At 46.7% G+C, this 25846-nt stretch overlaps 2 protein-coding genes across 6 annotated transcripts; both read right to left on the bottom strand.

Annotated features, from left to right (window-relative positions):
- Positions 1-443: 443 nt before the first annotated feature.
- Positions 444-13665, bottom strand: LOC124338262. 4 transcript variants are annotated; one of them, XM_046792377.1, is made up of 7 exons: positions 10313-12290; positions 8677-8823; positions 7967-8119; positions 7648-7815; positions 5475-5710; positions 3147-3747; positions 444-1440 (listed from the first exon to the last, which is right to left on the bottom strand). In XM_046792377.1, the coding sequence occupies exons 1-7, from the start codon at positions 10409-10411 to the stop codon at positions 823-825; spliced, it is 2022 nt and encodes a 673-aa protein (XP_046648333.1). In that variant the 5' UTR covers positions 10412-12290; the 3' UTR covers positions 444-822. The 4 variants fall into 4 exon arrangements, with proteins under 4 accessions (XP_046648333.1, XP_046648351.1, XP_046648323.1 ...); XM_046792395.1 differs by lacking the exon at positions 10313-12290 and adding an exon at positions 12327-12738 and having other exon boundaries at positions 446-1440; positions 5475-5713; XM_046792367.1 differs by having other exon boundaries at positions 446-1440; positions 5475-5713; positions 10313-11537.
- A 719-nt stretch (positions 13666-14384) lies between these two features.
- LOC124338248 (nascent polypeptide-associated complex subunit alpha, muscle-specific form-like) lies at positions 14385-25080 on the bottom strand. Of its 2 annotated transcripts, XM_046792346.1 has the most exons (5): positions 24832-25080; positions 21529-23281; positions 19600-19963; positions 19432-19519; positions 14385-19363 (listed from the first exon to the last, which is right to left on the bottom strand). In XM_046792346.1, the coding sequence occupies exons 2-5, from the start codon at positions 23059-23061 to the stop codon at positions 15454-15456; spliced, it is 5895 nt and encodes a 1964-aa protein (XP_046648302.1). In that variant the 5' UTR covers positions 23062-23281; positions 24832-25080; the 3' UTR covers positions 14385-15453. The 2 variants fall into 2 exon arrangements, with proteins under 2 accessions (XP_046648302.1, XP_046648310.1); XM_046792354.1 differs by lacking the exons at positions 21529-23281; positions 24832-25080 and adding an exon at positions 20067-20794.
- Between the last annotated feature and the right edge of the window lie 766 nt (positions 25081-25846).

Raw genomic sequence — 25846 nt, 5'->3', positions numbered from 1 at the left:
GAAGCAGCAAGCAGAGCAGACCAACTTTCTATTGGCCGAATCCTTCACAAATATAGAGCCATCTGGCGGTAACATTGAAAACTACGTTCGGAATATCGTTTTTACTGAACGGAACGCAATCATTTTTCACTGATGCTGATCCAAAAATTCCAAATTCACCGAAGTGATCGAACTCTTTTTTTTTTTTTAATTACATATTTTTGTTGACGGATTAGGCGCTCCACAAAAGTTGCCCAGTGCCGTCCTTCGGCGTTCCGTAGAAGCAAAATATCGGTGCAACCTGCAACGGAATTAAGTTTCATGGTTTCATGTTGTTTAGATATCTAAAATTCTAAACAAAGATAACCCTTCAATAAAAATGAAATTTTTTTTTTCTAATATTTTTGCTATTTATTGCTGATTTAAAAACAAAATTTAAAAAAAAACGAAAATACAATAACCAAATGAAAAGTAAAGTAGGAAAGTAATTCAAACTAATAAAAAGGAAGAATAGGAAATGGAAGTACTTCATTGCTGGAAAAAAAAGATTTGGAATTAGTCGATATACAAAAAAAAAGTAAAAAGGAGTTTTAATTCAAATTAAGTCCAAACAAATTTTAGTTTGAAAAGCAATAAAAAATCGCTGGAATTCCCACAAATGGCGAATAAGTTCACACGTTTCTTCTGAAAGGACTAACGAAAATTGAAAAAAAAACAAATGTTTCCCTATAATTCTCAAACCTTAACAGAGAATCCACCGGGAATATATCCTTGTATGATAAAAAATAATATTTTGGTTGAGGCCTAAACAGTTTAAATAAGAAATTGATAGAAAATTGTTGTCTAAGAAGTCATCATAGAATGTGGGGAATTTTGATTAAAGTCCGAAACCGGAAGAACGAACGATGGCCCACTGCTATGACTGATGGTCTTCCTCAGAGTGCTGGTGGCAGCCGGGATGACATCATCAGGATCCGTTGTAGGAGACGTGGCGTACGTCGTGATCGGACCGAACGAAATGGATTTGGTTCCGTTCTTATTGACACCCTCGCTCCGGAAGGAGGATTTCATTCGGGGCTCCGCCGCCGCCACTGCCGACGATCCGATCGGCATAGATTTAGTCAACAGGGCAGCGAAATCGAAAGTGGGCGGGATGTTGAGTTGCGGAACGGGTGCCAACGGCGGGAGTTGGCTGGAAGAGCGCTGAGAGGAGAAATGATGACCGCTCGTATCCGCTCCGTGCTGCTGCTGCTGGAAGCTCATCATCATCAAGCTTCCAGGCGGATGAGGAGTCATTGGGCTGAGACACAGTGGATCGGCCAACGAATTCGATGACTGCTGTTGACGTAGTAGCTGATTCAGCAACGATTGGCAGTCGTTCTCCAGCCGCCGGAAGTCACGTTCGGCATCCGACGCCGATTTCAGCGCATCATTGGCCCTCTGCTGCAACTGCTGCGCTTCCTGACGGGATAATATGTACTTTAGAATAAGTCTAACGCCGCCTACATTTACCAGCTTATCTCCTCCTCGGTAGTATGTAAAAATGGTCGACATTCCTGCGTAATTGTGTTATTGTTAGAATAATCAACAATTCATCGATCGGTTAGTATCAGTGAAAGAGAACGAAAAAGTTGTTAGTTTCAGAGGATGTTTTGAATTATTTTTGCCTTTTTCTTTTTGTTGAACATTTCCTCTTCTTCATTTTGTTTCCCACTTTCAAACTACAACATGCAACGATATGAATGTAACAACTGAAATACACAAGCACCAGTCCTTCATGACGTCATCACAATAAAATCACTCCTCATTCCCCTTTTTCGGACCCCATTACAGACAGAAGTACATGTAGGCGAGGGAGAGATGTTATATGTATTCGATCGTGATTCCCCACGGCGAGCCGGGCTCTTGGTGCTGCACGCGGCTGATAAGGAGAGAAGAATAAGAACGCGCCCCGTGTATACGTATCTACTTTCACGAAACCTGTCGGGTATAATATAGACTATTCCCAAACGCTCTCGTGTACAGCAGAATAGGTATTACACGAAATCGTCGTAAACAGCTTTGACCGAAACAAAAGCCAAACGCGATTTCGACGGTCGCACAGCGCGCGGGAGGGATTTCAACAGACAAACAAACAACAACGAAAAATAATAAAAAAAAAGGAGAAATGTTTCTTTTTGTGTTTTCTAAGAATATAATACGAAGGCGAATTCACGACGGGGGGGGGGGGGGGGGGGTATGACGTATAGGATTATGCATGCGCGTTATTGATTCGTTGTCACAGGAGCCAGCCAGCACCACCACCACGCCCAGGTTCGCAACTTAACATCGGCTTGGAATAACTCTTTACGTAGCTGACATAAGCGATAGCTCGTCGCAATCCTACACACGACTGTCGATTATTCGCAGGGAAATTGTTGAATTCTGAAGGGGGAAAAATGTTTCGTATAAACACATACATGAATAGACCATGAAATCGTTTCCTTATAACTCTCAATCCTAAAACAAATGTTTAAAGTTAGATGATTGGAACTGATAGGCCTGACAGATGATATGTCACTGGATAAATAATGCATACAGATGCTTTGTGTGTGTGTGTTTTTAAGTTATTTTCTCCTTTTTTTCATCGGGTATATCTTATTATTCAACCCTGACTGCTTCTTCACACTGGAAAACGATTATATGCTCCTCGGTTTCGCTCAGTGGCAACACACGGGGGGGGGGAACGAATCAATGACCGTCAATCAAACAGCAGACGCTCACGCAAACACACGGGCATCACACACACACACGCTCTCATATCCCGCTTGTCCGCCAAAAATAAATTGGGCACACAGTTGCAGAGTATTAAAGGACACACCATAGTCTCGTGCTGCTGCTGGGGAGGGTTAATCAGACACTGGAGGGGGGGTAGTACGCACTCACTAAATCAACAGTCATTAGTATATATAGAATAAGCGGGACACACAGAAAATGGAAGAAAACGAAGATAGTATTAATTGAATCAACCAGAGAAGTGTGAGTGTGGGTTATTTGGCAAGAGTTTCCAAATGATATCTAGTGAAGAGAGAATAAGGGAATAAGCAAGAAGGGGGTCGTTAATAAGCCGGGCGATATTTTTTGGTGGGGTAGCAGACGACTGCTGGGCTTATTTATTGCCGGCCAACCTTGACGGCTCCGTTGATCTGTCGCTCCATGTTGGCCACCTGCGACTGCATCTTGACGACCTTGTCGGAAACGCTTCCGGTGGCGCTTTGAACGGTCGTCAGATTCTCCTGCAACCAGCCCATGTCGCGTCTCGACGCTCCGAAATCCGCTTCCAATCCGGACAGCGTCGTTTTAATGGCGGCCGTCTGCTGGAGCAGGAGCTGGTACTGGTGTGGCAATCCGGGCGGATCGTCGGTGCTGGTGCAGCTGTAAGGCTGAACGGAGCGGCGCTTGCCGGAAGTGACTGGTCGTGGAGTCGAGCTGCTGGATCCGATATTCAGCCAATGATTGTTGGCCACCATTTGGCCGAATGACGGATGAGCGACCAGCGAAGGTGTGCTGGTCGAGTGATGGATCAAAGGAATCTCGCACAACGTCTCCACCGTCTCCTCGTCTTGTTGCTGCTGCTGATCCGGCGGCTGCTGGGCGAACGATAAATTCAAACTCTCCTCGCTGGAACTGTAGGCGTAAGCTGCCGCCCGCTTATTCTGATGATGCTGGCCGGTATCAAAGGAGCGATTGTGCTGCTGATTGAGATGGCCCCGGCTCAGCTGACTGCTTCTAAAAATCCATCCATCAATCACCCAAAAAATTAAAGATAGTACATTTAAAATGTAGATAGCATCACTTCATCGATTAAAGAATGGTTTCATCATCGCCCCAATCGGTGCATGCAAATACCACTCTCGACTCTTATATTCATTTGAATGCGTCAGCTGCTGGATGGAGAGCCGGCGATCGAACATCAATCAGCCGGCGGGGCCGACAGAGAGTTTCTTAGATTAACTATTTGGGTTTGGAGACTTTGGGTTGCCATGGCTGCTGCCGATTGCCAAGAGGAAATAATAATGAAGAGGGAAAGTGAGAGATAGAGAGAGCCAGAGGGTATACTACTTCGTGTCAATATACCATAAGAAGAAGAAAGGGGGACGATGTGTATCTTTCGGGACTGGGTTGGCGTGAGCGCCATTGATTGCAGTCGTTCAATCCCACCCGAAGAAAAAAAAAAAAGAAAGACCCGCTCTGCTCCGTCACAGCAGAGAACCACCAATCGTCTTCTTGTCTCTCCTGGCTCATATATATCTGTAAGATCTTTTATATACACGCTGCAGATCTAAGATCCAGCTTGGCATTTCTCCTCCAGCAGTCACAACTTCTCTTTCAGGTATTGATTGGCATTGAAGGCGTTTAGATGGGGGAGAGAGAGAGTCTCCTGATGTGTAAGCCCGAGCTCTTTATTCGCTTTCGTATCTATACCATTCGTATATCTACCGAGAGAGAAATGCCATTGAACGGATGCCAGTCATCAGCATTGATTTTCATCGTCATTAGACAAATTGAGCTGATTCAGGTTGGCATCTGACGAGTTCATTAGTCAGGCTCGTCAGTAATTGAAGCGCGTGCATTCCACCAAACTTCACATGATCATATCAAGTTAGGGACAACAACGGAACTTGCAGCATATCACACGAAAAAATCCAGACATGGGCGGGCGTGTGTGTTGTGTATAGTAGAGGAACATAAGGTTAGATTATGAGGGGGGTTATATATATATGTATACGTGCGCTGGCTAGAAACTCGACATCTAATTGCACATATCACGCATTTCGGCGACGATATGTTGGCACAATGCATATCAACATTTGACATTTCCACTAAAAAAGAGAAACATGCAGCACAAAAATAATAATCAAAAAACAAACATGTACATGTAGCAAATTAAAATAAAACCTAAACGATCAATGTGTGGCAGGCAGGCATGCAGGCAAGCAAAATAACAAAAAACTAAAAAACAATTTGAAAAATAATAAAAGAATCCAAAAAGTGGCACCGGGAAAGAGATAACACACACACACACAAACTACTATGTTGGGAGGGGAGGTTATATTATTGTTATTGATTAGAGGAAATTGCAAGTCCAGTATCGATTGGCCGGACGAGAAGTGACGCCTGTCGGTAGGGACGTCGATGACGAGGACTGGGCGTCGGATTGTTCAGCACCAGCACCACCACCACCACCGATTAATTCGGTTTGCGGTGGTGGCGATAAAGTGATTGGACCAAGAGACGACGCCCTAGCGCTCCCGAGAAACCACGACTGATCGAAGCCGGAATGATCGGGAACGGCGAGTTTGTCGTCATCGGGAATTTTAAGGATCGGGACTGGTGGAGGAGGATCGGGCTCAACGACAACAGTGGACTCGTCTTCATCGACGCTGTCCAATTCCATCATGCGATTGATCAAACGATTGCCAGGGATGATGGCGGCGTGCTTGACATTGCCCAACCTGATGTTGACGGGATCGTTGTTGACCGCCGGCTCTAGCCGCGGGAGGCTCTCGCTGCGCTGCTGTTGCTGGACGGCGTCCGACGCCGGATAGAGTCGGGATTTGGCCTGGCGCGGCAGTCGACGCCCAGTGGGTCCCTTGGCCCTTTGTTTGGTGATGCAATCCAAATGTTCGCCGGGATTCAGGAGCAGGATGGAATTTTCTAATCCCGTCTCGGTCGTGTTCATCTTGGCCGCCTGCTGCAATATAACGCAATTTGAGACACATTTTATATGCAAAAAAGTTATCTCTGACCTAATTACAAAATTACTGGAGTTTCAATGAGAGGAGGGGACCTAGTTCAGAAAGATAAAGGCTCCCACCTTCCAACCAAGAGTGGGTGTGAATTGGTGATGATAAAAGGACGGGCACAAATGAAAAAGTTTGAGCTGTGCGCTGGCCTGAATGGTCGATGATAATAACGTCAAAACGACCCGACTGATGACTCTGTCGAAACCTGAAAACCTTCTGGCCCCTTCCGACTATATCGAAAAAAGTCCCTCAGACACTCACAAAAGTTTTGAAAAGAATCAACTTTTTCTTCTTCTTCTTCTTTGTTGTGTTTCTTATATATTTTTCTGTTGGCCTCCGATTGGGACGAATTGAGTACCGCCACTGGCCGCGCTCTCGCTTCATCGATTTCTCTCAACACTAGCCGGTTCGCCGTGTCTTCATTCTTTATTGTTATTGTTATATGTACCTTATCTTTTTTTGACGTAGCCCCCACCCGCCATTCTCTTTGACTTTCCCGTTATTATTTTCCACCCAATACACTCGCATCTGTCTTTGCTGCACCAGCCCGGCAGACACACACACACACACATTCGGATTGAAATCGATCGCCCGCTCTCCGGGCGCGCACTCCGATAGTCCCGCCACCCATCGGCGCAGCCTAGGCTCCGTACAATAATAGTCGCCCGTACGTGTGTCTATTTAACTCCTGGCCGCGTGTGTGTGTGGTGCGCGGCTATAATGAAAGGCAAAGTCTCTATGACGGAGTGTATATACGTATATACGTATTTAATATCCAAGTTGGAAAGGTCGCTGGAGAGAGGATCGTGTATATTTTTAGAGAAGAAAAAATGAAGTCTATCGATTTTTGCCTGGAACCTTATTGCCAAAAAAGATTTAAAAAAAAAACAGCCCGCCCAGGGAACTATACACACACATCCACAGACACATTCACTAATGCTTTGATGAGTCTTGCGCACCCTGGAGCGTGTTTGTCTTGTGTAAATTCTCGTCTATAGATCGGACCCCCTGCGGGGTAGTTTGCGCTTCGTGGGAAAAGTGCGGGGGCGGCGTTCGCCGACGGTTTGCGGATATCGATCAACGAAATTAGTTTTAAATTGAAAATCCTGCCGGTCTTGTTTTTCCATTTTGTATACGTATGTAACGAAGAACATGATGTTCATCTCACACGTCTTGCATCATATATACATCCGTCAAACGGCATCAAACCAGTTCCTCGTTAGTAGTGTGAGAGAACCAACATGTACACGAGGGGAGGCGAAACGAATCAGTCAGGGCCATTAGTTAATGACAGTGTGGCCCCTTCCGGCGGACTCTCTCTCTCTCTCTCTTGAGTTGCCCCCCCCGTCAATTAAATATCGATTTAAAAAAAGAGCGTGGGGTAGTAGTAGAGATCCATCATCGCGATTCGACATCCATCTCACGCGCTCCGATCGTGTAACCTCCCACCGGCCATCGATTTTTGATCGGCGTTCATATAGAAAAAGAGCGTCTATGATAGAGAAATGACGTTATAATAGCCATTAAGAATGGACGACGACGAGGGTGTGGCTCCCACACGGACGGAAAAAGGAACGCACTCTGAAATAACAACCGCTGCACGGATTCACAGCTTAGACACACGTTACGTGACTCGATTACCCCGAGGAATGTGTCCGTTTGGGGAGTGGATTCACATTGAAACAAAAAGGGCCGGCGAGGGTCTCCTTTTGCGCATCTGTCCCGCACATGGGGCTAGCTCGACACTGTTTGCTTATTGTTTTTCCCCCCACCGTTTTTTCTAGAATTCTAATGGGTTCGTCTTGCGTGACGGGTGTGATTCTCGGCGATGCGTTCAAATGTGCACTGTGCTGGAGAAAGAGAAAAGGAAGAGAAAGCTAACCTCAGCAGTGGAGCATGTCGATACATCAGCAGCAGCCGACTTGGACGAGCTCTTGGGAGGAGGCTGAGCCTTGGCTGGGCCGTTTCGCAGAGCCGACATGGCCGACCGGATCTGACTGATCCACTCGTTCATTTCTTTGGCAGTCTCGGCCGACAGGTACAGCCGCCCCTGTATTATGAAAAGAAAAGAAAAAAAAACGTGAGTCAAAAGTTTATATGCCCATCTAGGGAGTAGAAAGAGAAATCGGCACAAGTCATTGTATAAATAATACGTGTATACATTTATTTATATACGTATAGTTGGATTAGATTGTTCATACCGTGTCGAAAAAAGATTTCTCGATCTCTGACGAGCTGATGACTAACACATTTGAAGCGGTTTTGATGCCTTTGGCTTCTTCGCAAATGTCGTAGTTGTCCAGGTCGACGTAGTGACTCGTCTTGTCACGGTAATGCAGATGACCCTGATTTTCCTTAAATGGACAAAACAACAACAAAAAGAAAAGAGTGAAATCACCAGATCAAAACCACGCGTTATTTAATTTATGTACACAAAAAAAAAAAAAAAATTTCCGAGAAGTGTGCCAACACGAATAATAAAAACCGGTCGAGTTTTGGCTAATCTAAAACTGTTAGACTAAATAAACGATGCCGTTATAAGTTGTCAGTCTACTTTCTTTCGATTTCCTTATTATGGGCACGAAATCAGCGCGGTTTTGGGGGTTTCTCATTCTCCCGCAGTTCACATCAGCTATAAGATAAGGAAGGCGTTGATTTCTAGACAACTTCCCGTTGCTGCTGTTTTCTAACCCGCACAGCTGAGACGAGGCAGCGGGACGAGAGAGAAGCCGGAAGTCAAAAATAGGATCTCGTCGTCACCTTATTTCTTACTTCCCTCCCAGCTCCCACACGTTTTCATTAGAAGGGGGGAAACCCAGAACAAATCCGAGAGGTGTTGGAACAATGAAGAGCTTCGTCTGCTGGCGCTCTGCTCTTTAGATACGTTTGGCTATTTATTATTATTATTTACCCCGTTGAGCTGATAGTAGTAGAGACGACGGCCGTCCAGGACGCAGTAGCGACGCTTCCAGGAGCCTGGAACTAGGAGTCCTTTGCCGCTCAGCTGCATGACGGGACCATCGTGTTGAATGACCGGTCCCGGAGCCACGGGTGGAGGCTAAATAAAAAAAAAGTTATCATTTAAAAAACTAAATAAATGTTAAAGATATGTATACACACAAAAGTCACACACATGTGAACAGAATGATTCTCCTCAAGGGAGAATCATTTTATCTCTGAATTTTTTCGCCCCCCCGTTCAAGGTATGCTAATGAAACGCTGCCAGCAGCAGCAGCGGTAATAATATGTAGTCCCCGCAGTTAAAATTACATAAGCCAGTCCCTTCTCGAATAGATGAAAGTCGTTTGAGGAATGACGTCATTTGAGAAACAAAACATAAGAGTCTCGCCCCCCCCTCCTTCCCTTTCTCTTGTGCAGCGCAGGAAGAAAACAGGAAGAAACACGGTCGATTGTCGAATGATGTCCCCTCGTGAGTCTCGGATCGCTAGACGAAAGGAAATGAGAAGATGGCCGACAACGACATTCCGTCCCGATGATGAGAAACGCCAGAGAGACAGTTGCACGAAAGAAGAGGGGGGGGGGGGACTATATAGCCCACGGGAGAAAAAAAATAAAAAAAAACGCGCGCGCGCGCGCGTTTCGAATCATTCCGGAACGCGACTCTCGGATACAACACGAAATGAGAAACCAAAAAGGAGGAGAGCGACGGGTCCCGGTAAAAATCTATTTCGGAAAAAAAGGGAACGCGCATTCAAATAAGGCAACCACAAAAAAATAAAGGGCAGCAGCAGCAGCAGCAGCTCAGGCGGGGGCTGCGGAACAGAAAAAATGTTTCCAAAAAATTGTTGACATTCTTTTCCCGAGCTGGGAGCTGTTGGGTACACGATGTGAAGCACATGTCCTCGAAAGAATTTTTTTTTCAAAAACATTTTTTCCCTGTTTTCTAAAATAGTTTTTTTTTTATCGGTCTAACTTTTAAAAATATGAAATTTCTAAAAAATTGGAAAAGAATAAAAATAAAAGTTTTTCGGTAGTTGAGGTTGACTTTTTGATTGATTCTCTGTACACACAATTCAATTGGTGAAGTGCTGCCGGACCTCTGCAACCGGAAGCGCTGCGATATTGGAATTGGATTTTTCAATAATAAATCTAACTGGCAGCTGGAGGCAAAACAAAAATACAAAACAAAAAATATATTTATTGGAATAAATGTAATAACTTGGCTTTTTTTGCAGAGCTCATTGTGGCCCACGCATCTGTATATAGCTCGAGAGAGAGATGATGTAATAACTCTATACCACACACACACACACGCCAGAGAGCGGTGATCAATCGCGGGGTTTCGCTCGACTGGCTTGTCAAAAAACATTGGCAATAACGCGGGGCCCTTTTTTTCTTTTGGAGATTTCGCGGTTGGTTGGGAACTGACGGCGTCATATAATAGCACCGGCGGCTGTATACACTTACGGAATATTTGTTTTTTTCTTTTCTGATTGAGTTATATACTATATTTACGCTATTTTCCCTTTATTTAAAAAAATCGATCAAAAAGACATGGAATGGAATAAGTGGAGAGAGAGAGATACTTTTTCCCTGGAAAAGTTGGGCAGAAGCAGAACGGAACGCGATTTCCACTGGCGGCCGATGGCGAGATGAGCGCGCGGTTGAACGGTCACGTCTTCCATGACGACAGGCAGTCAGCGCGCGGGATTAAAAAATCAAAAACACGCGAATTCGTTCACGCAACGGAGCACAACAAAGTTCTAAATAAGAGCAGCAGCAGCTGGGGGAATAAACCGAAACAAAAAAACTCAAAAGGAGATACAAAAGTTGCGCAAGTCTTGACGATCAGCTCGCGACTGATGAGTTGTGTAGCGGTCGTGTCCCCTTTTCCCCCCCTCCATCTGCGCTCACGCTCTCCTTTTTTTCTTCTTTCCCTCTCACTCACTGGTTGGGAGGAGAGAAGCCGAGCCGGTTTCCCTTTTTATTTTATTTTTTACAAGTCCCCCGATGGCCGCCGTTTGTGGCTGGAAACAAACAAATCAGCGAGACAAGCCGAGAGAGAGAGGAGGGCAGGTGACGGAGGAGGAGGAGGAGGAGGAGGCAACTCTTAACGACACAACGACGGACGGATCCAGGAAGCAGATGTCGTTTGTGTGTAGGCAAAGTCTCGTTCTCGGCGTCGGGAGCTCTCCCCCCCCATCCCCATTTCTTTCCGGCCTTATACCTCCGGTACCTCCCCCCCAGCATATAGACCTGCCGTCCAAGGGAGAGAGAAATAAGAACGTTGGCTGTTGTGTGTGTTTTTTGTCCTTATGAGTCAGCCAGGATGGGCTGGATTTAACTGGGAATAATAAAAATTGGGTTTTTTATATTTCTGTCAATGTGTTGTGTTTTTCCTCACACAGCACAACACTGGCTCGATTTTATTCACTTTGGTTACCAAAGATTTTTTCGACCTACAATAAGTATTTGCTTCTATAGGAGGAAAACAATGTGAAACGGCATGGCCAACACGGGCGCATGTACAGAGAAAATGATGACGTCTACAACTAATCAATGGGTGAAACGTTTCATATAAAGCTTCTAGCTAGGCTAGATACATACATACATATTGCATGTTATGCTGCTGTGTATACTGCCGCTTGCCTACTAAAAGATCCTTACAATAATAATAACAGTAGTTGCTCTTGTCGTAGATGGATCCCAGCTGACACACACACATACAGAAAGGTCGACCTCCCCAAGACTTTGCTCTCGGAGGGACATCACATCCCCAAAAACACCCGGAGAATAAGAAAAAGAAGAAGAAAAAAGGACCAATCAATAAAACGAGTGGCTCTTTTCTTCTCCTTCTTCTTCTCACAGACGTTAGTCGTTGTGTTTATTATCTTTTTATATGACGAGATGATTTTTAAAGATTGCTTGCGTGTGCTACTGCTGACTCTCGTCTTCTTTTATCGATCTAATTGGATCGCGAGTCTCCTGCGACGAACGGGGAGGGAAGAAAGATCAATCGATGGAAACGCCAATCTTTTCAAGACTCGAACTGGAAAAAGAAGTTGATGTCTTCATCTTCGTACGTGTGTCGATGGCCTTTTTTATTTAAAAAAAAAATTGAAAATAGAAACGGAAGAAAAAGAGTTGGACTTGCTTGATAAAAGTTGCTGATAACGAGCGCGCTCATCAACGGGTCGCTCTGGAATACAAGATAATATGAAGGGTGCGGTCTTATGGCTCTAGGAAATACGCTGCTGGGATAGAGAGAGAGAGAAAATCGAAACTGTGTTGTTGGATGACGTCGTCAATCTTGGAAGGGGGCTCGTTGTTGCGTGGCCGATTAGATCTAAAAGCATCTGGTCTCTTCCCATCTATTGACGCGATCAATCTAACGATATATAGCCGTCGTCGTCTAGCCCCTTCTTCAGGTCACCGGGCACGATGATTGCGCTCGTCAACACACAGCACACACACACACAAAATTACTTTTTCGTCTACTTATTATAGACACAGCCTAGATACATAATGACAATCATCATGTGCGGAGCCAATCTGTTTGATCGATAAGAAAATGAAAGGAGAAAAGAATAACGCGCGTACCAACAATTTTTGCGGGGCCATGACTTTCAATTCCAAACTTGGCAATTTGGAAAGGGCAGCAGCAAAAGTAGTGGAGTTTTAACGGTGAGCGCACAGCACACAACACAGAGAAAGGGGGAGCCAGAAAATCACGATCGAACCATGTACGGCAGAGCACCGCTCGACTCAGCCGGCACTGTATTATACTCCAAATTTCCCGGCACAACAACAAAAAATTGACGACGTCATATTACATATACCCGTGTGTGTGTGTGTACGTGAGTGTACAGGAAAACGGGCTAAAACCGCTGATAAAAAAATTCCCGGCGAGTTACAACGACGAGCAAGAGGAGAAAAATATTTTTTCTCCGTTATAATAATAAGGCGACATATTTTTCTTGTAAAAATTGTTTCTTTTTTTCCTTTTTTTCTACTTTACTGGAGCAATCACTTACCAAAGTGTTGACGGCTGGCATTTTTCTCTCTCACTGACTGACGCACTTGGCCTCGACAGATAACACACACACACGCGCACACACACACACACACACAAACACCGAGGGGAAACTAAGTGTCACAACGTCAATCTTTCTTTATGATATCCACACGCAGCTAATGATAAAAATGAGGAATTTTTCTGGGTTTTCCGGTGACCGGATGCGAAACACTTGGGTATAAATAATACGGATAGAAAAATAAAAAAGAATTGGAATATTTTGGTTGGGTGGAAAAAAGGGCGTGACGATTTTGCAGCGGAACGACGAAAAAAGAAAACAACAAAACTATAAACTAAAAAAAAAAACAGAAAAACTCAAAAAAATAAAATTTGATGTGTCAATGATCGTCGAAAAAGAAATGATGAATGATGCACGCCACGACCGTTAGGAAAGACAAGATGAAAATGGTGACCAGGGCAATCATCCACGGATCCATTGGAACTTCTTTTTTTTCAAAATTCGCTAGTCTTAAATCTGCGGAGTTGGAAAAATCAATTGTCCTTTTTTCTTATAATCAAATCAAAAGTGTTCAAAAAAGAAATAACCAGCCCGCCAATGAAAAAGAGATGAACGTGCTGCGCGTGAGTTTTGCCTATATTATTTTGTTTGGGGGGGTGGAAAACGGAAAAAACGTTAAAGGAACCGATCGAGCCGGTGGTTGCCTCCAGACTGGTTGCCGTCCTCATATAACTCTTCCTCTCTCTCTCTCCTCTGTGTGTGTGTGTGTCGCGTGCGCACGACTCACGCCGAATGCCCATAGCCAGATACACACACACACACAGGGAGAGGAGGGGTTCTCGTTATGCACAGCATCAAAAGTAGCCAAGAGGATGGAACGAGAGAGGGTCTAACTGTGTGTGTGTATACGTCACATGACAACTGGCCACTGGCTTATTTCTGGATGCCAATGTGCAGCAAGTACTAGAGAAAACGGAAATAAATGGGTTCAATAAATTGGTGGTGGCGACGCAAAGTATATTACGGATTCGGTTGATCGCTCACCCTCCCCACTCTCTCCCGTTGCTGCGGTCACGCTCACCAAATCAGCCGGGAAACCAATCCACTTCCTTTCGGCGTGAGCGCTAAAGTTTCCTGATTTTTTTTCTTTTTCTCTCTCGTGTGTACAGATTCCAGGCTCCCGGTGCGAGGCCCATAAACAAAAACCCCGTGAGCCATCCACTAGGTGGCCAGCGTGATGATTCACGGCTTTTCACTTTTCAAACCAGTTGCAAACAGCATCCGAGCTGGTTCGTGACCAAATTTGGGTGTTTCAACGGTACCACGAAATCCACGAAACTTTTTGGGTTGTTTGTTTTGTTGGTTTTTTTTTTCGAAAAAATCTTGATTGTATTTGTGTGTGGTTGGTGGTGTGAATTTCAATCATATTTAACAAGCGTACGAGGAGGAGTGAAGGAAAAAAAAAACAGTTGGGTTAGTCGGCGGGCGCGATAAGGGGGAGGGAGTTGCTGTGACGACGCAGGGAAAACGGGACAATGAAAATGTTTTACGGACGTTCCCGGAATCCTAGACGAGGAAAAAAAAATCAAATTAAAATAAAAGAAGCGAGAGCATAGAAATCACACACGGCACATCATAATGTCATATTTAAAGAAATCAACATTTTCATCTTATTACACATTTCCAAATTCAAAAGAAAAAAGAAAAAAAAAAGTTTCTCTAAATTTTTCTGGCAAAATTTTGCGCATCATAGACACTCACACAAACACACAGTACGAAAAAATTGGGGGGGGGGGAAACACAATGCACAAGGAAACATTTTCAGCTGGAAATAATAAACTTATTATTATTATTAAATTTTTGTACACACCAGAAAATGAAGAACGACGAGGAGAGAAGCAGGCGCGCGCGTTTTTTCATATTTCAAACTCTACTTTTTCACTGTGACCCCCCGTCAATCAAAATTTTGAATCATTTTCTTTTTTTGTTTGTTGTAATTTGTAAGACAAAAGGACGAAGAAAAAGGGGGCCGCCACCTTTAATGAGAAAAATCATTTTGTCATCAGGAGAGAGTTGAAAAGGAAGGGGGATGTCGTGGATGTTAATCAAGTAAATTTCTTTTTTAAAATCCAATTTTTTTTCTTTTGTAGAAGTTGATTCATTATTTTTTGCAACCTTTTAAAAAAAATAATTTTGATAATTTTGATAAGAGCGAGTCCAGCGCAGAGAGTGAGAGAGAGGTATATCACAAAGGTGAGAAAACGCAAACAACAAGGGAAATGATTGAATGAATATTATTTTGCCTTTTTTAGTTTTTTTTTTTTACTTAAATTAAATGGTGCAGACTTCCCTAAATACACACACGCACACACACACACGCAGGTAAATGGCTCCCTGGATATCCTATCTTTACACAACAACAACGACACGAAAATATATAATAAGCCGAATTGGATGAATTTATCAAAATAAAGATGGTGGTGGAACTGTACACGATCGCATATAAGTGCGATGGGTGTGTGTGTGTGTGTGTGTAGGCAGCGTGATAAAGAGGATGTACAAGTTAAAAAAAAAAATGGATGAAGCGAAGGGAGAAAGAGATCACTTGCGTGCGGCGATGGCTAACACGGAGGATGATGTGACAGGATAAACAACAAAAGGGGAAAAATTGATGAATATATAAATATGTATATCTACGGTCGAAGCAAAGGTTTAGGTCCGCCATAGGGCGAGCCGGAAGGCGGATACTGATGATGATTTGAAGCGGCTAACGAAGGCGGGAGGAATCCAGCAGAGGATGGCGGCATCGGCGGAGCTCCCGGCTGCCCCACCGACGAACTGAGTAAAGATCGAGGTGGATTATTGGAACCCATCGACGGAGAGCGACGGTCCATGTTCATCGACATCTTGGCCATCTGGCCGGGTCCAGTTGGCGTTGTCGACGGATTGGGAGGTATTAGACCGAGACCAGAACCCATTGAAACCTGGTTCTTGTCGTGGCCGACGGCCGGCGAGGCAGGAGGTGACTTCATGGCCCGTTCCGCCAGCTCGTGGATTTTGTGCTGCTGAGATTGAGATTGCTGGGAACCAGGGCCGGAAATAGGGCCAGAACTCGTCGGAGCTCCTCCTTGCTGGGCCGATGAAGGTGGAGGTGGTGGAGGTGGGCCAGCCAGTGATGCGTAATACTGGTTGGCTTGGTGCTGTAGCATTTCCAGCGCGTGCGCTCTGCTCAAATCTTCACCGGAAGGACCGGGAAATCCGCCCGGACCCGACGGGTAGCCTCTCATTCCAGCCGGCGACAACTGGTGCGGATGGTGGGGAATACCAAACGGAGACGGGCCGTTTCTAGGGTCTGGACCGAATGGATTGTGAGGTGATCCACCCAACATGGAAGCCATCGTGTTCCGGTAGGCTGGATGAGATGGGTCGAACGGTAATCCATACGGATACAAGTTGGGATACATTCCGTACGGCGACAAACCGGCACCTGGCGGTGGTCCGGGCGGAGGTGGTGGTCCTTGAGTTTCCATCGTCGGTTTAACTCCTTCCGAGATCTTTTCATTGGGCCTCTGTTGCTCCTTGTCTCTATGCTCCTGTTTCCTGTCGACCGAAGGCGGCCGTAATTTTGGACTCGAAGCCGAGCTGGGCATAGACGACGAAGATTTGGACGAAGATTTGCGCGATTGATGCTGTTGCTGCTGCTGCTGCTGCTGTTGTTGCTGCTGCTGTTGTTGCTGCTGCTGTTGTTGTTGTTGCTGGTGTTGTTGTTGTTGTTGCTGCTGCTGTTGTTGTTGTTGCTGCTGCTGATGTTGCTGCTGAAGGTGCTGATGGAGCGCCTGGTTTTGCATGTGTTGTTGCATCTGTTGCTGCTGCTGCTGCTGTTGATGTTGTTGTTGCTGATGCTGCTGCTGGAGTTGTAGCTGATGTTGCAATTGTTGCTGAAATTGTTGTTGGTGCTGTTGCTGTTGGATTTGTTGCTGCTGGTGTATATGCTGTTGAATCTGCTGCAACTGCTGCTGCTGTTGGTTATGTTGTTGTTGTTGCTGCTGCTGTTGTTGTTGCTGCTGCTGCTGCATCATCTGCTGTTGAGACGGAGGCTGTTGAGGATCTAGTGGTGAACTCTTGGGACCATTGACCATCCAACCTGGTCCGGGAGGACCAGAACCTGGTGAATTCATCGGAGGCGGAAACATGCCCATGCCTGCTGGATGGCCAGGGCCTGGACCGAGCATCGGATCGTCACCACCATAAACGTTGTAAAAGCGACGCAGATCCTCTTGATGTTGCCGTTGGTACAACATGGCCGTGTCGAAAGCTCCTTGACCAGGTGGACCAGATCCAGGTGGACCGGATCCGGGCATGCCGGGAGGACCCAACGGACTAGGGCCAGTCGGAACGCTGATAGGACCGGGAAGTGGTAGAGATGAAGGAGGAAGAATCTTTTCCATGGATGGAGTTGTCATTTTCTTCATTTCTTCCTTGATGGGATCCTTTGTCATGCTAATGGCCATGGATGGTGGCAGAGACACCGGATCGCTCTTGATGGGCGCCACGGGTGTGACGGACGTGCCGATAGGAGGTTTCTTCTCGTCCTTACGACCTGGACTCGAGTCGATCCTTCTCGGCGAATGAGCTGGAGGGATACCCAATCCTCCTTGATCCGGTGTCTTGCTGGTCGATCTGGCGGCGGAAGCGGTTGGATCAATCATCACTGGATCCATTGGATACGCCGGATAAGGTGGAATAAATCCGTAGGGCGGTTGATACAAAGCACCTGGACCAGGATGACCACTGCCAGCCGGCAATGTAGGTGGTGGTGGTGGTGGTGGTAGTGGCGGGATTCCGGCAGCTTGAGCCGGAATAGGTTTGACTGCTGGATCTTCTCTTCTCTCTTCGGGCTTCATCAGCATTTTACCGGCCTGCTGGTCGGCTGCCGTTGGTGGCATGAACGCGGGTTGACCATAAAACGGGTACATGCTGAAAGAACCTAAAGCCGGATGAACACTGGGTCCAGCTCCAGGGCCGGCCACTGGTGGAAGACAAGCAGCCGCTTCGGCCGCTAATTTTTCCGCCACTTTCTTGCTCTCCAACAGCTCGGCGTCAAGTAAGGAAGGTGACTGATCGTTGGCGTCCGAGATGTCCGAATAAGCTGGACTTTGTACATCTTCGCGGTTGGAATCGGTGGCGAGTATAGGGCCATTGGTGGCGCCAATGCCGGAAGTCAATGAGTTAACGCCAGAAGGATCGGCTCCGATGGTGGCCGTAGAGGCCGGACTGGACGGATTGGCGACGGCTGACGTCATATTGTGGTAGAGCGATCCATTGGCCGTCACTGTCGGCGCTCCAGGAGATTTCTTGGCGGCGTGATCCCTCCTTTCGTTGCGTTCACGATCCTTGTCCTTGTTCTTCTTCTTGTGCTTTGACCTTTCCTTCCGCTCGACCGATTCGGCGTCAGAGCCAGTCACTTTGGGAGTAGTAGCAGTGACGGCCATGGCCGGACTACGCGGATTGGGCGTCAGAGTAGTCCATGTAGTCGAAGAAGGTGTGGTGGTGGACGTCGTGTTGATTGGCTGAGTGACGATGGGAGTGAAGAGATGCTCGACGGCCGGTTTGCTGGATCCATTAGTGACGGGCGAAGGAGTAGCGTCGGTCGGTATCACAGACGGGGAGGAGGATGACGAAGATGACGCCGAAAGAAGTTGGATGGGACTAGGTGCCGGAAGCCGTGGGCTGCTGGGCTTTGGGGGTTTCTGCGGCGAAGCGGCAGAATCCGTTGCAGTCGTGACACCAACTGAAACGGGATTCAATGAGGAGGCACTCGTCGACGACGTGCCACTAGAAGTCGTCGTCGCCGTCGTCGTCGACTCTGGTGGCGGAGGCATCGGCACTTTGCCGGTGAAAGGAGCCACTTCCATGGCCTCTTCAGCAGCCGGTTGAGGCGTCGTCGTTGGCACTTCTTTGCCACTCTTGGTAGGTGTCACCATCGTCACGTCCTGATTGGAATCTTCGTCGAAATTGGCTTCCGCCGCCACAGCGGCCACTCCACCGTTGGCGTTGACCGTGCTGATACCTCCGTGAGCGTGTGACTGGTGATATTTGAGGCCGTTGATGTGTCGATATTTCTTGGAACAGTTGGGCTCCGGGCACTCGATTAACATTGGAGACGCTGCCGTCGACACGACAGGCGGTGGATCCATGGACGGGCTGGAAGACCCGGCTCCTCTCGAACTGGAACGACTCCGTTTGTTGGCACTGCCGTTGGCCGCCTCGTCCAGGTTTTTGACGCCGCCACTAGCACCACCACTAGGTCCACTGCCACCGCTGCTGCCTTTTCGCTTGCCACCTGAAGTCAAAACTTCTTTGGCTGGACTGGGTGGGGCCGGCAGTCCACCTCCGCCATTGCCTCCACCCACTCCACGTCGCCCTTTGGCTCCATTCCGCAATTTGCTGTGCATGGGACTCAATGAGGCATCGGCTAATCCGGCCACTCCGACACCACCGGCCCCGCCGGTCGGCACTGGCGTGCTTGTCGCTCCGCGGCCTCTTTTGGCACGGCCTTTTGGTGCTCGGGACTCGGCATCACTCGTCGGCGAATCGCAAAATCTAAAAAAAAATATATACAAAATTTTATTGGAATGTGGCCAATGAGATGGTGATTGAAATTTATATACCTTGGCGGTGCCCAGTCATTTTTGGTACAATCCATCAATGTGCCAACATATGTTTTACCTCGCCATGTGACATTGACGACTAAAACACCTGTGTGTGGACAAGAATAAGATGTGTTGAATGACGTGAACGGAATGAATTATTATTTAAGAAAAACAAACTAAACGAACCTCCTTCTGTTTCATGCCAGACGATTCCTTCTAAGGTGACGGCGGTGCCCGGTTCACAGGGTCCTAGGCATTCTGGTTCCGTCATGGTGGAGGCACTGCACGTGCCCACACAAGCATCCGCTCTGGAGACGACCAGCGACGATGAGCAGGATGTCGAATGGGATGAGGAGCACGGAGAGCCATCCGCACTGGGACTAGAAGAAGATGTGACCGACATCATCGATGGATTACCATGGCCCCCAACACCGTTGACCAGCAATCCGGCACTGGGTGGTGTCACAGCCAATAGAGTCACGCTCCGATTTCCACCCGTCACGCTGCTGGCTGTCGACAGTGCTGGCGGCGGAGGACTTGGATCCGCAACCTGTCAAAAAATAAAAAGAAATAAACACACTTTTTGTTAGATTGAATAATAAACAACAACAAGAGACAAAGTATATAGCAGCTGGGGACACGGTAGAATGAACCTCGTGTTCGGGAGAAGATGAGACACCGGAGGCGATTTTGGAGGCCGAACGAGATCTGAGCCGGCGGGTTGATCCGGCATTGGTAAGACCAGCCTGACGCAATTCTTCGGCTTTCGTGAGCCATTGTCGTAAAACTCGTTCGTCTATGTCTAAATTAAGAGCAGCGGCTCTCAGTCCCGATCGTTCAGCTTCTTCGACGGCTTTCAATTTAAGAGAAAGCGAGTACGACGTCCGACTCTTGACCCTTCGACGGCCTTTGACTTTGACTCGTGGCGTGGCATGTTGTTGTGGTTGACTGGTGGGAGAACTGCCGTGCTGCTGCTGCTGCTGGGCAGCAGCTTCGGCCATCACCGTCAACATTTGTTGGGCCATCACGACGACTTTGCTCGTCGATTCATTCAACCCACGTTCGTCTTTTCAAAATGGCGATGACGTCAATTACACACGCAAACTCTTAATGAATAATCACCAAACTTTGCATCCGAGTCCCCACTAAACGGATTAAATAATGTACTTGTAACTAAATGGAACGCCACGTTGTGGAGACAAAATTCACAGGGGAGAAAAATTATATATTCCACAAGAACTTAAGAAAACTTGTTGTTGGTCATTGTTGATCAAGATTCACACACTTTAACCGGCACTGCACACACACACGCGACCATCGAGTAAATCATGCTGAGACTTGTGTGTGGAAAAGTTCGTCTGCAATTTACTCTGCCATCTTTGACCTAACCTTTTCCCCAATTTTTCTAACCCTCCCCCCTCACTTAACTGTGATTGGTCCCCCGAGACGCCCCCCAGAGCTGTCGAGGGGTTATTATTATAGGTTTCTGCAACCACCAGGTCAAAAATAATAATTGCCAGACCCATTTCTCGGCCCTTGAAAAAGATTAACAGAGCAAACAAAAATTTTGACTACTCAGAAAAATATAAAATCTTGTTTCTTTTTAAAAAAAAAGACGAATCAGAATCCAATGATGAAAGGCATAGAAATTCTCGGAAAATAATAGTTTGGTAGCCGAAACTCAAATTTCCCCAAGGGCAAACTGCAGCAGCAGCAACTTTGGCTGGGAAGAAAAGTTTCTCTCAACTAATTGCATTGCTGATATTCCTTCGAGCAGCAGCAGCAGCAGCACCGAATCCAAAATTCCAAACACACACACACACACACGCGAGAGAGCACATTACTTTTCGGGAAAAAGTTTGTGTGTGTGTGTGTCTGTAGCAAGGAGCGTTTTCTTTTTCTTCCCCAAACAGTTGCCAAGTCTTGGGAGACAACTTCTAAATAGAGATTATTACTTTCATCTTTGTTGCTAATAAAAATCATTGCCTTTTTCGTTTTTATTATTTCTTCTTCAAACAAGAAAGTCATAATAATGATAGCACCAGTCGTATAATTATTATATAGTGTCAAGGCAAATAAAATAAAAAAGTCTAAAGGAATTAAACAAGAACTTACTTTATCCGACGCCAGATGGCCAGATGTGCGCCATTTCTTGGCTGGGGGACTCGGCGGCTCTGTGCAAGAAGAAGTCGACGTCATCAAGCCGGACGACGAGGAGGTTTTATTTGTGCCAACAATGAGAGCGTCTGGACGGCCTGGGCCGCCCAGGTTGTTGAGAAGAGAGGTGACACCGACTGGCGTGACTGTCACGGGAGATGCCGTGCTGTTGCAGCCGGGATAGGTGGGACTGGACCCGTTGGTGGGTCCTCCTCCGTTGACCATTCCGGCCGGAAGGACAACAGTGGAGGAGGAGAGTGGAGGAGTCCGGCTGCTGGGCAACATTCCTCCCCCGACGACAACCGGAGTCACTGTCAAACTGCTTGTCGTGCAAGATGGGACGACCATTCCGGCGCGTAAAGAGGCCGGCGATCCGCCCCCGGAGACGGTTACCGGAGTCACCGTGACTCCCGAAGATGTCGTCATCATTCCCGTCACGGATGCGGTTGCCGTGACGGCCGCTGCTGTCGTCGTCGACGACGTCCCCACGGATGATCCAGTTGTTGTTTGCATTTTGACAGCTCCCCCTGGATTGGCAACTTTCTCCCTGGACTTGTCTCTTTTGTGGTTGGCCGACGGTCCACGCTTGTTGTTGTTGTTGTTATTATTATTGTTGTTGTTGTTGGCTCCGGCCAGTTGAGGCTGGCGGACGGCTGCTGCTGCTGCCACAGTGGCCGTCACAGCTGTGACGGCCGTCGGCGAACCGATTGCTGCTGCTGCAGACGAAGAAACTGCCGGCCCAGTTGTAGGTTGTTGCACTGATCCAGTTGTTGCTGTTGCTGCTGCATTTCCCTCCGAGGTCTTGACGATTTCGTGTTTGGTCTCCGAGGACCTGGTGCCTGGCCCAGGTTTTGTCCGTTTAATCTTCATTTTCAAACCGGGTTCAACTGTGGCCGAGTGGACGGCCGCTGCCATCTTCCCACCCGCCGACCCGTTACTGCCCCCACCACCACCACTTTTGACTGTTGTTGTTGTGGCTCCGGCCGTAGTAGAGTTTGTTGTCGTAGTTGCCGTAACAGCCGCAGCACTGCCGTTGTTTGTGTTTAAGGGCGATGAGCCGGTAGCTCCACTATTTGGACTGGTTCCGCTGGGCATTCCGGCGCCGGAACCCTGTTGATTCCCTTTCTGGGTCGGTGTAGTAGTTGTAGTTGAGGTAATTCCTGAATTATTCTTTTCAATATCGGCGTCTAAATCGATAATTAAATTGCCAATGCCAACATCCCATTCGGAGTCTTCGTACTCGAAATTCGTCGGGTCGCCCGACCTTCCACCGGTCGTCGTCGTCGTTGGCTGGCCAGCTGGGCCTACTGCTGCCGGATTGGGGACCGACACTGGAGACACGACGTTGTTGTTATTGCTGATGATAATATTATTATTATTATTGTTGTTGTTGATCGAAGCAACGGCGGCGCTGGGCGCAAGTGCACAACCCAGAGAATCGGGCCGCGCCTCCTCCAGTCCTGCAGCAGCCAGCGGGCCCGACTCTTTCATTGGTCCGGCAACGCGGCGCTGCTGCGGGCGGCGTCGGTTGTGGGCGCGCGAGCCTCACAGGCGGCGGCCGGCGCACCAACCATCGGGACGGAGGGCAAAACAATGTCACCACTACTACACCACAGCACTCACGCAATCACTTGGCTATTTTTTTTTTGAATGAATAATCTTCTTTCAATTCGGCGATGATTTGAATTTGGCGCCACTAGCAGACGATTACCTGTAAATTAAAAAATGGATGAATTGAATGAATGAAATGTTGCCATTTGTTTTCTTTTTTGCCATTGACAGATGATTGAGCGGAGAAAATAAAAAGAGACACACAATCGATGGCGACTTTCCAAGTCGAGACAAAATGTCGGTTGTCTTCCCCCCCCTGTTCAAAAATGTGTTTCTTTTTTGTGGCCTCTAGTCACGTCGACCAGACTAACGACTCTGTCCCCTTTTTTTGAAAGAAAAAAAACTTGTCCTGCACTATCTGATTGTCGACAATGAAAATATTTTTCAGTGTCTAATAATAGAGACGGTCGGATTCTTTTATTTATTCAAGTGATTTAATGGGTCGGACAATACCGCCAAAATTTTCCCGGGGCCTTTCTATATATTTTGGCAGATGGATATTATGAAAAGCTCAATCACGCTCCAAATCACCGATCGTGATTGGTATCACGGGGAAACGATCAACAACGGAAGATGGGGGAGATGAAATCAATACGCTCGAGGGTCGTGTCTGATAAAGGCCCTCAGAGGATACAAACACACCATCTGGCGGCAGTGTTAAAAAGGGGGCGTGTCTCTCCCCTCACATTTCATGTTCAACATCCGTTCCTCGTGGAAAATCTCCTTTTTGCCCACTTCCTCCTTTTTACTCTCTCTCTGACGTTTAATTATGAACGATGGGTCTTAGCACACACACACACACGCGTGCGGGCTCAATCCAGTGGCTAATCTCATTATAGACCCCCGGTACAAAGACACTTTTTTTTTCCCCTGTCTGTGACGACCACTACTTCTGGTTGGCGGGGTAGGGAGGGGGAAGAAAAACTCACGTCATTATCTTTTTTTCAATTGACTAACAAAACAATCGACTTTCGAGTGTAGCCGGGCATCTTTCGTTCACTTTCATCTCGGCAGTTTGGGAAAAAGATGAAAAGAGATGCGTCGCATGCAGCAACTTTGAATCAATAATAGCCTACTCCTACTACATACCGGGAATGTGTACCGTATAAGAGAAGCTTCAACAACAAAAGAGTTCCGGTGCGGATCAAATACTCCGCCGGAGAAAAACAAAAAACATAACAAAGTGTCAATGCAAATAATCAAAGAAAGTGTTACAGACAAAAGGAGGGTTGGCTAATTACAGGTGATCGATCACGCGCGTCCATTCATTAAAAACAATGATTACAACACACAGAGAAAAAAACAAACCCAAGCTGAATCTAATTACAAAGAAAATGGGCCGTCGAAAACTAAAAAAAGACAATTTTTGTGTTTTCCTCAAAAGAAGATGCCAAAAAAGGAAGTGGATGAAGCGAGTCGCATAAGGAAGTGGTGATGAAACTTGTGAGAAAAGCGCGTCAGACTAATTGATTGTCGTCGCAACGGTAATCAACACGTAACGGACGACGCCATCCGACGCCAAATGAACACCACCACCACCATTTTCTTCTTCTACTTCTACACCGAGTCTATATTTGTTTCTGCGTCGCCGCATAGTCACTTGACCAGACAAAAGAAGAAAAAATAAAAGAACCTCTTGCTCATATTTACTTGGATGCTTTATTTTTCAGATGATTTTTCTGATTTATTCCTCGTGCGGTAATCCAACGGTCATCCTGTCACAATGCACACAACACAACACACAGACACAGCAGACACTAAAAAACTGTTTTTTTAAATAAAAGAAAAAAAGTTTTTCTTTTTCCACGGATTATATTAAAATGTTTTGTGTGTAAAAAAAAAATAAAAGAAGAGCGCTGTACAGGAGCGACCGCTCGTCTCAACGGCTTTCGGGCCGACTGCTGTCGGAGAGAGCGCAAAAAAACCTTTAGCCCCCCCTCCTCTCTACTCTACTCTACTCTGAGAGAGAGAGTTGATGCTAAACAATGGAAAGTGGAATGCGGAAGTGATACTCTCTCCGACCGTGTGGTGGCGGCAGCGTCGACACACACAAAACCGCGCCGATCGTTTTTCTTTTCGTCTTGATTCGCATTTTTCAACTCGAGTTGAATTGCAACTTTTTCTACGGGGAAATGATAGAAAAATGGCGAAAAAACGTGTTTAATTTGGAGAAGGGAATTTTTATTTCCAAATTCCACCTTCCTACAAAATTCGGAGGCGAAAAGCGTGTAGGAGAAAAGGGAAGGGGGGATAAAATAACGTGGCGCAAGCAACGGCCATCGTTGGAGGCGACTCGTCCATCGAACAAAGGAGACTCAAAGATGGCCGGCAATCATCGTGAAATGGAAAGGATCGTCCGGAAATGAACGGACAAGACGAGTGGATCAGTTTGCCAATCATTGGCGATGCATTGGCAGTTTTTGGGCGATTGAAATCCGTTGATTAACGACGAATTCGTCAGAGGGCGTTTACCCGACTGGCAGCCACGCCGTCGTCGCTAAAATGGCCGTTGATTTCAGCTTCTCCTTTTTCTTTATTCTTTCTTTCATTCTTTCTTTCTCTCCTTCTTCTTCTTCTCTTTCCATTCGCTTTCTGTGGGAGAAGATAAAACACCCCCGTGGGTTATATCGGTGGAAACTCTTCTTCTTCTTCTTCTTCTTTATTT

The sequence above is a fragment of the Daphnia pulicaria genome, chromosome 1 (assembly GCF_021234035.1).
Source record: "Daphnia pulicaria isolate SC F1-1A chromosome 1, SC_F0-13Bv2, whole genome shotgun sequence".
NCBI classification, from domain to species: Eukaryota; Metazoa; Arthropoda; class Branchiopoda; order Diplostraca; family Daphniidae; genus Daphnia; species Daphnia pulicaria.
Note: the sequence above shows the minus strand (reverse complement) of the source record. Positions and strands in the feature narration are given on the sequence as shown.

Bases quoted from the DNA above. Each gene is read 5' to 3' on its own strand.
- LOC124338262 (XM_046792367.1), bottom strand. From the start codon at position 10,411: ATGGAAGACGTGACCGTTCAACCGCGCGCTCATCTCGCCATCGGCCGC. The intron at 8,824-10,312 runs GTATCTCTCTCT...TTTTTTATTTAG, and splicing joins CCAACTTTTCCAGGGAAAAA to CCTCCACCCGTGGCTCCGGG. The intron at 7,816-7,966 runs GTATGAACAATC...TTCATAATACAG, and splicing joins AGAAATCTTTTTTCGACACG to GGGCGGCTGTACCTGTCGGC.
- LOC124338248 (XM_046792346.1), bottom strand. From the start codon at position 23,061: ATGAAAGAGTCGGGCCCGCTGGCTGCTGCAGGACTGGAGGAGGCGCGG. The intron at 19,964-21,528 runs GTAAGTTCTTGT...ATTTTTTGACAG, and splicing joins GCCATCTGGCGTCGGATAAA to GTTGCGGATCCAAGTCCTCC. The intron at 19,364-19,431 runs GTATATAAATTT...ATTTTTTTTTAG, and splicing joins AATGACTGGGCACCGCCAAG to ATTTTGCGATTCGCCGACGA.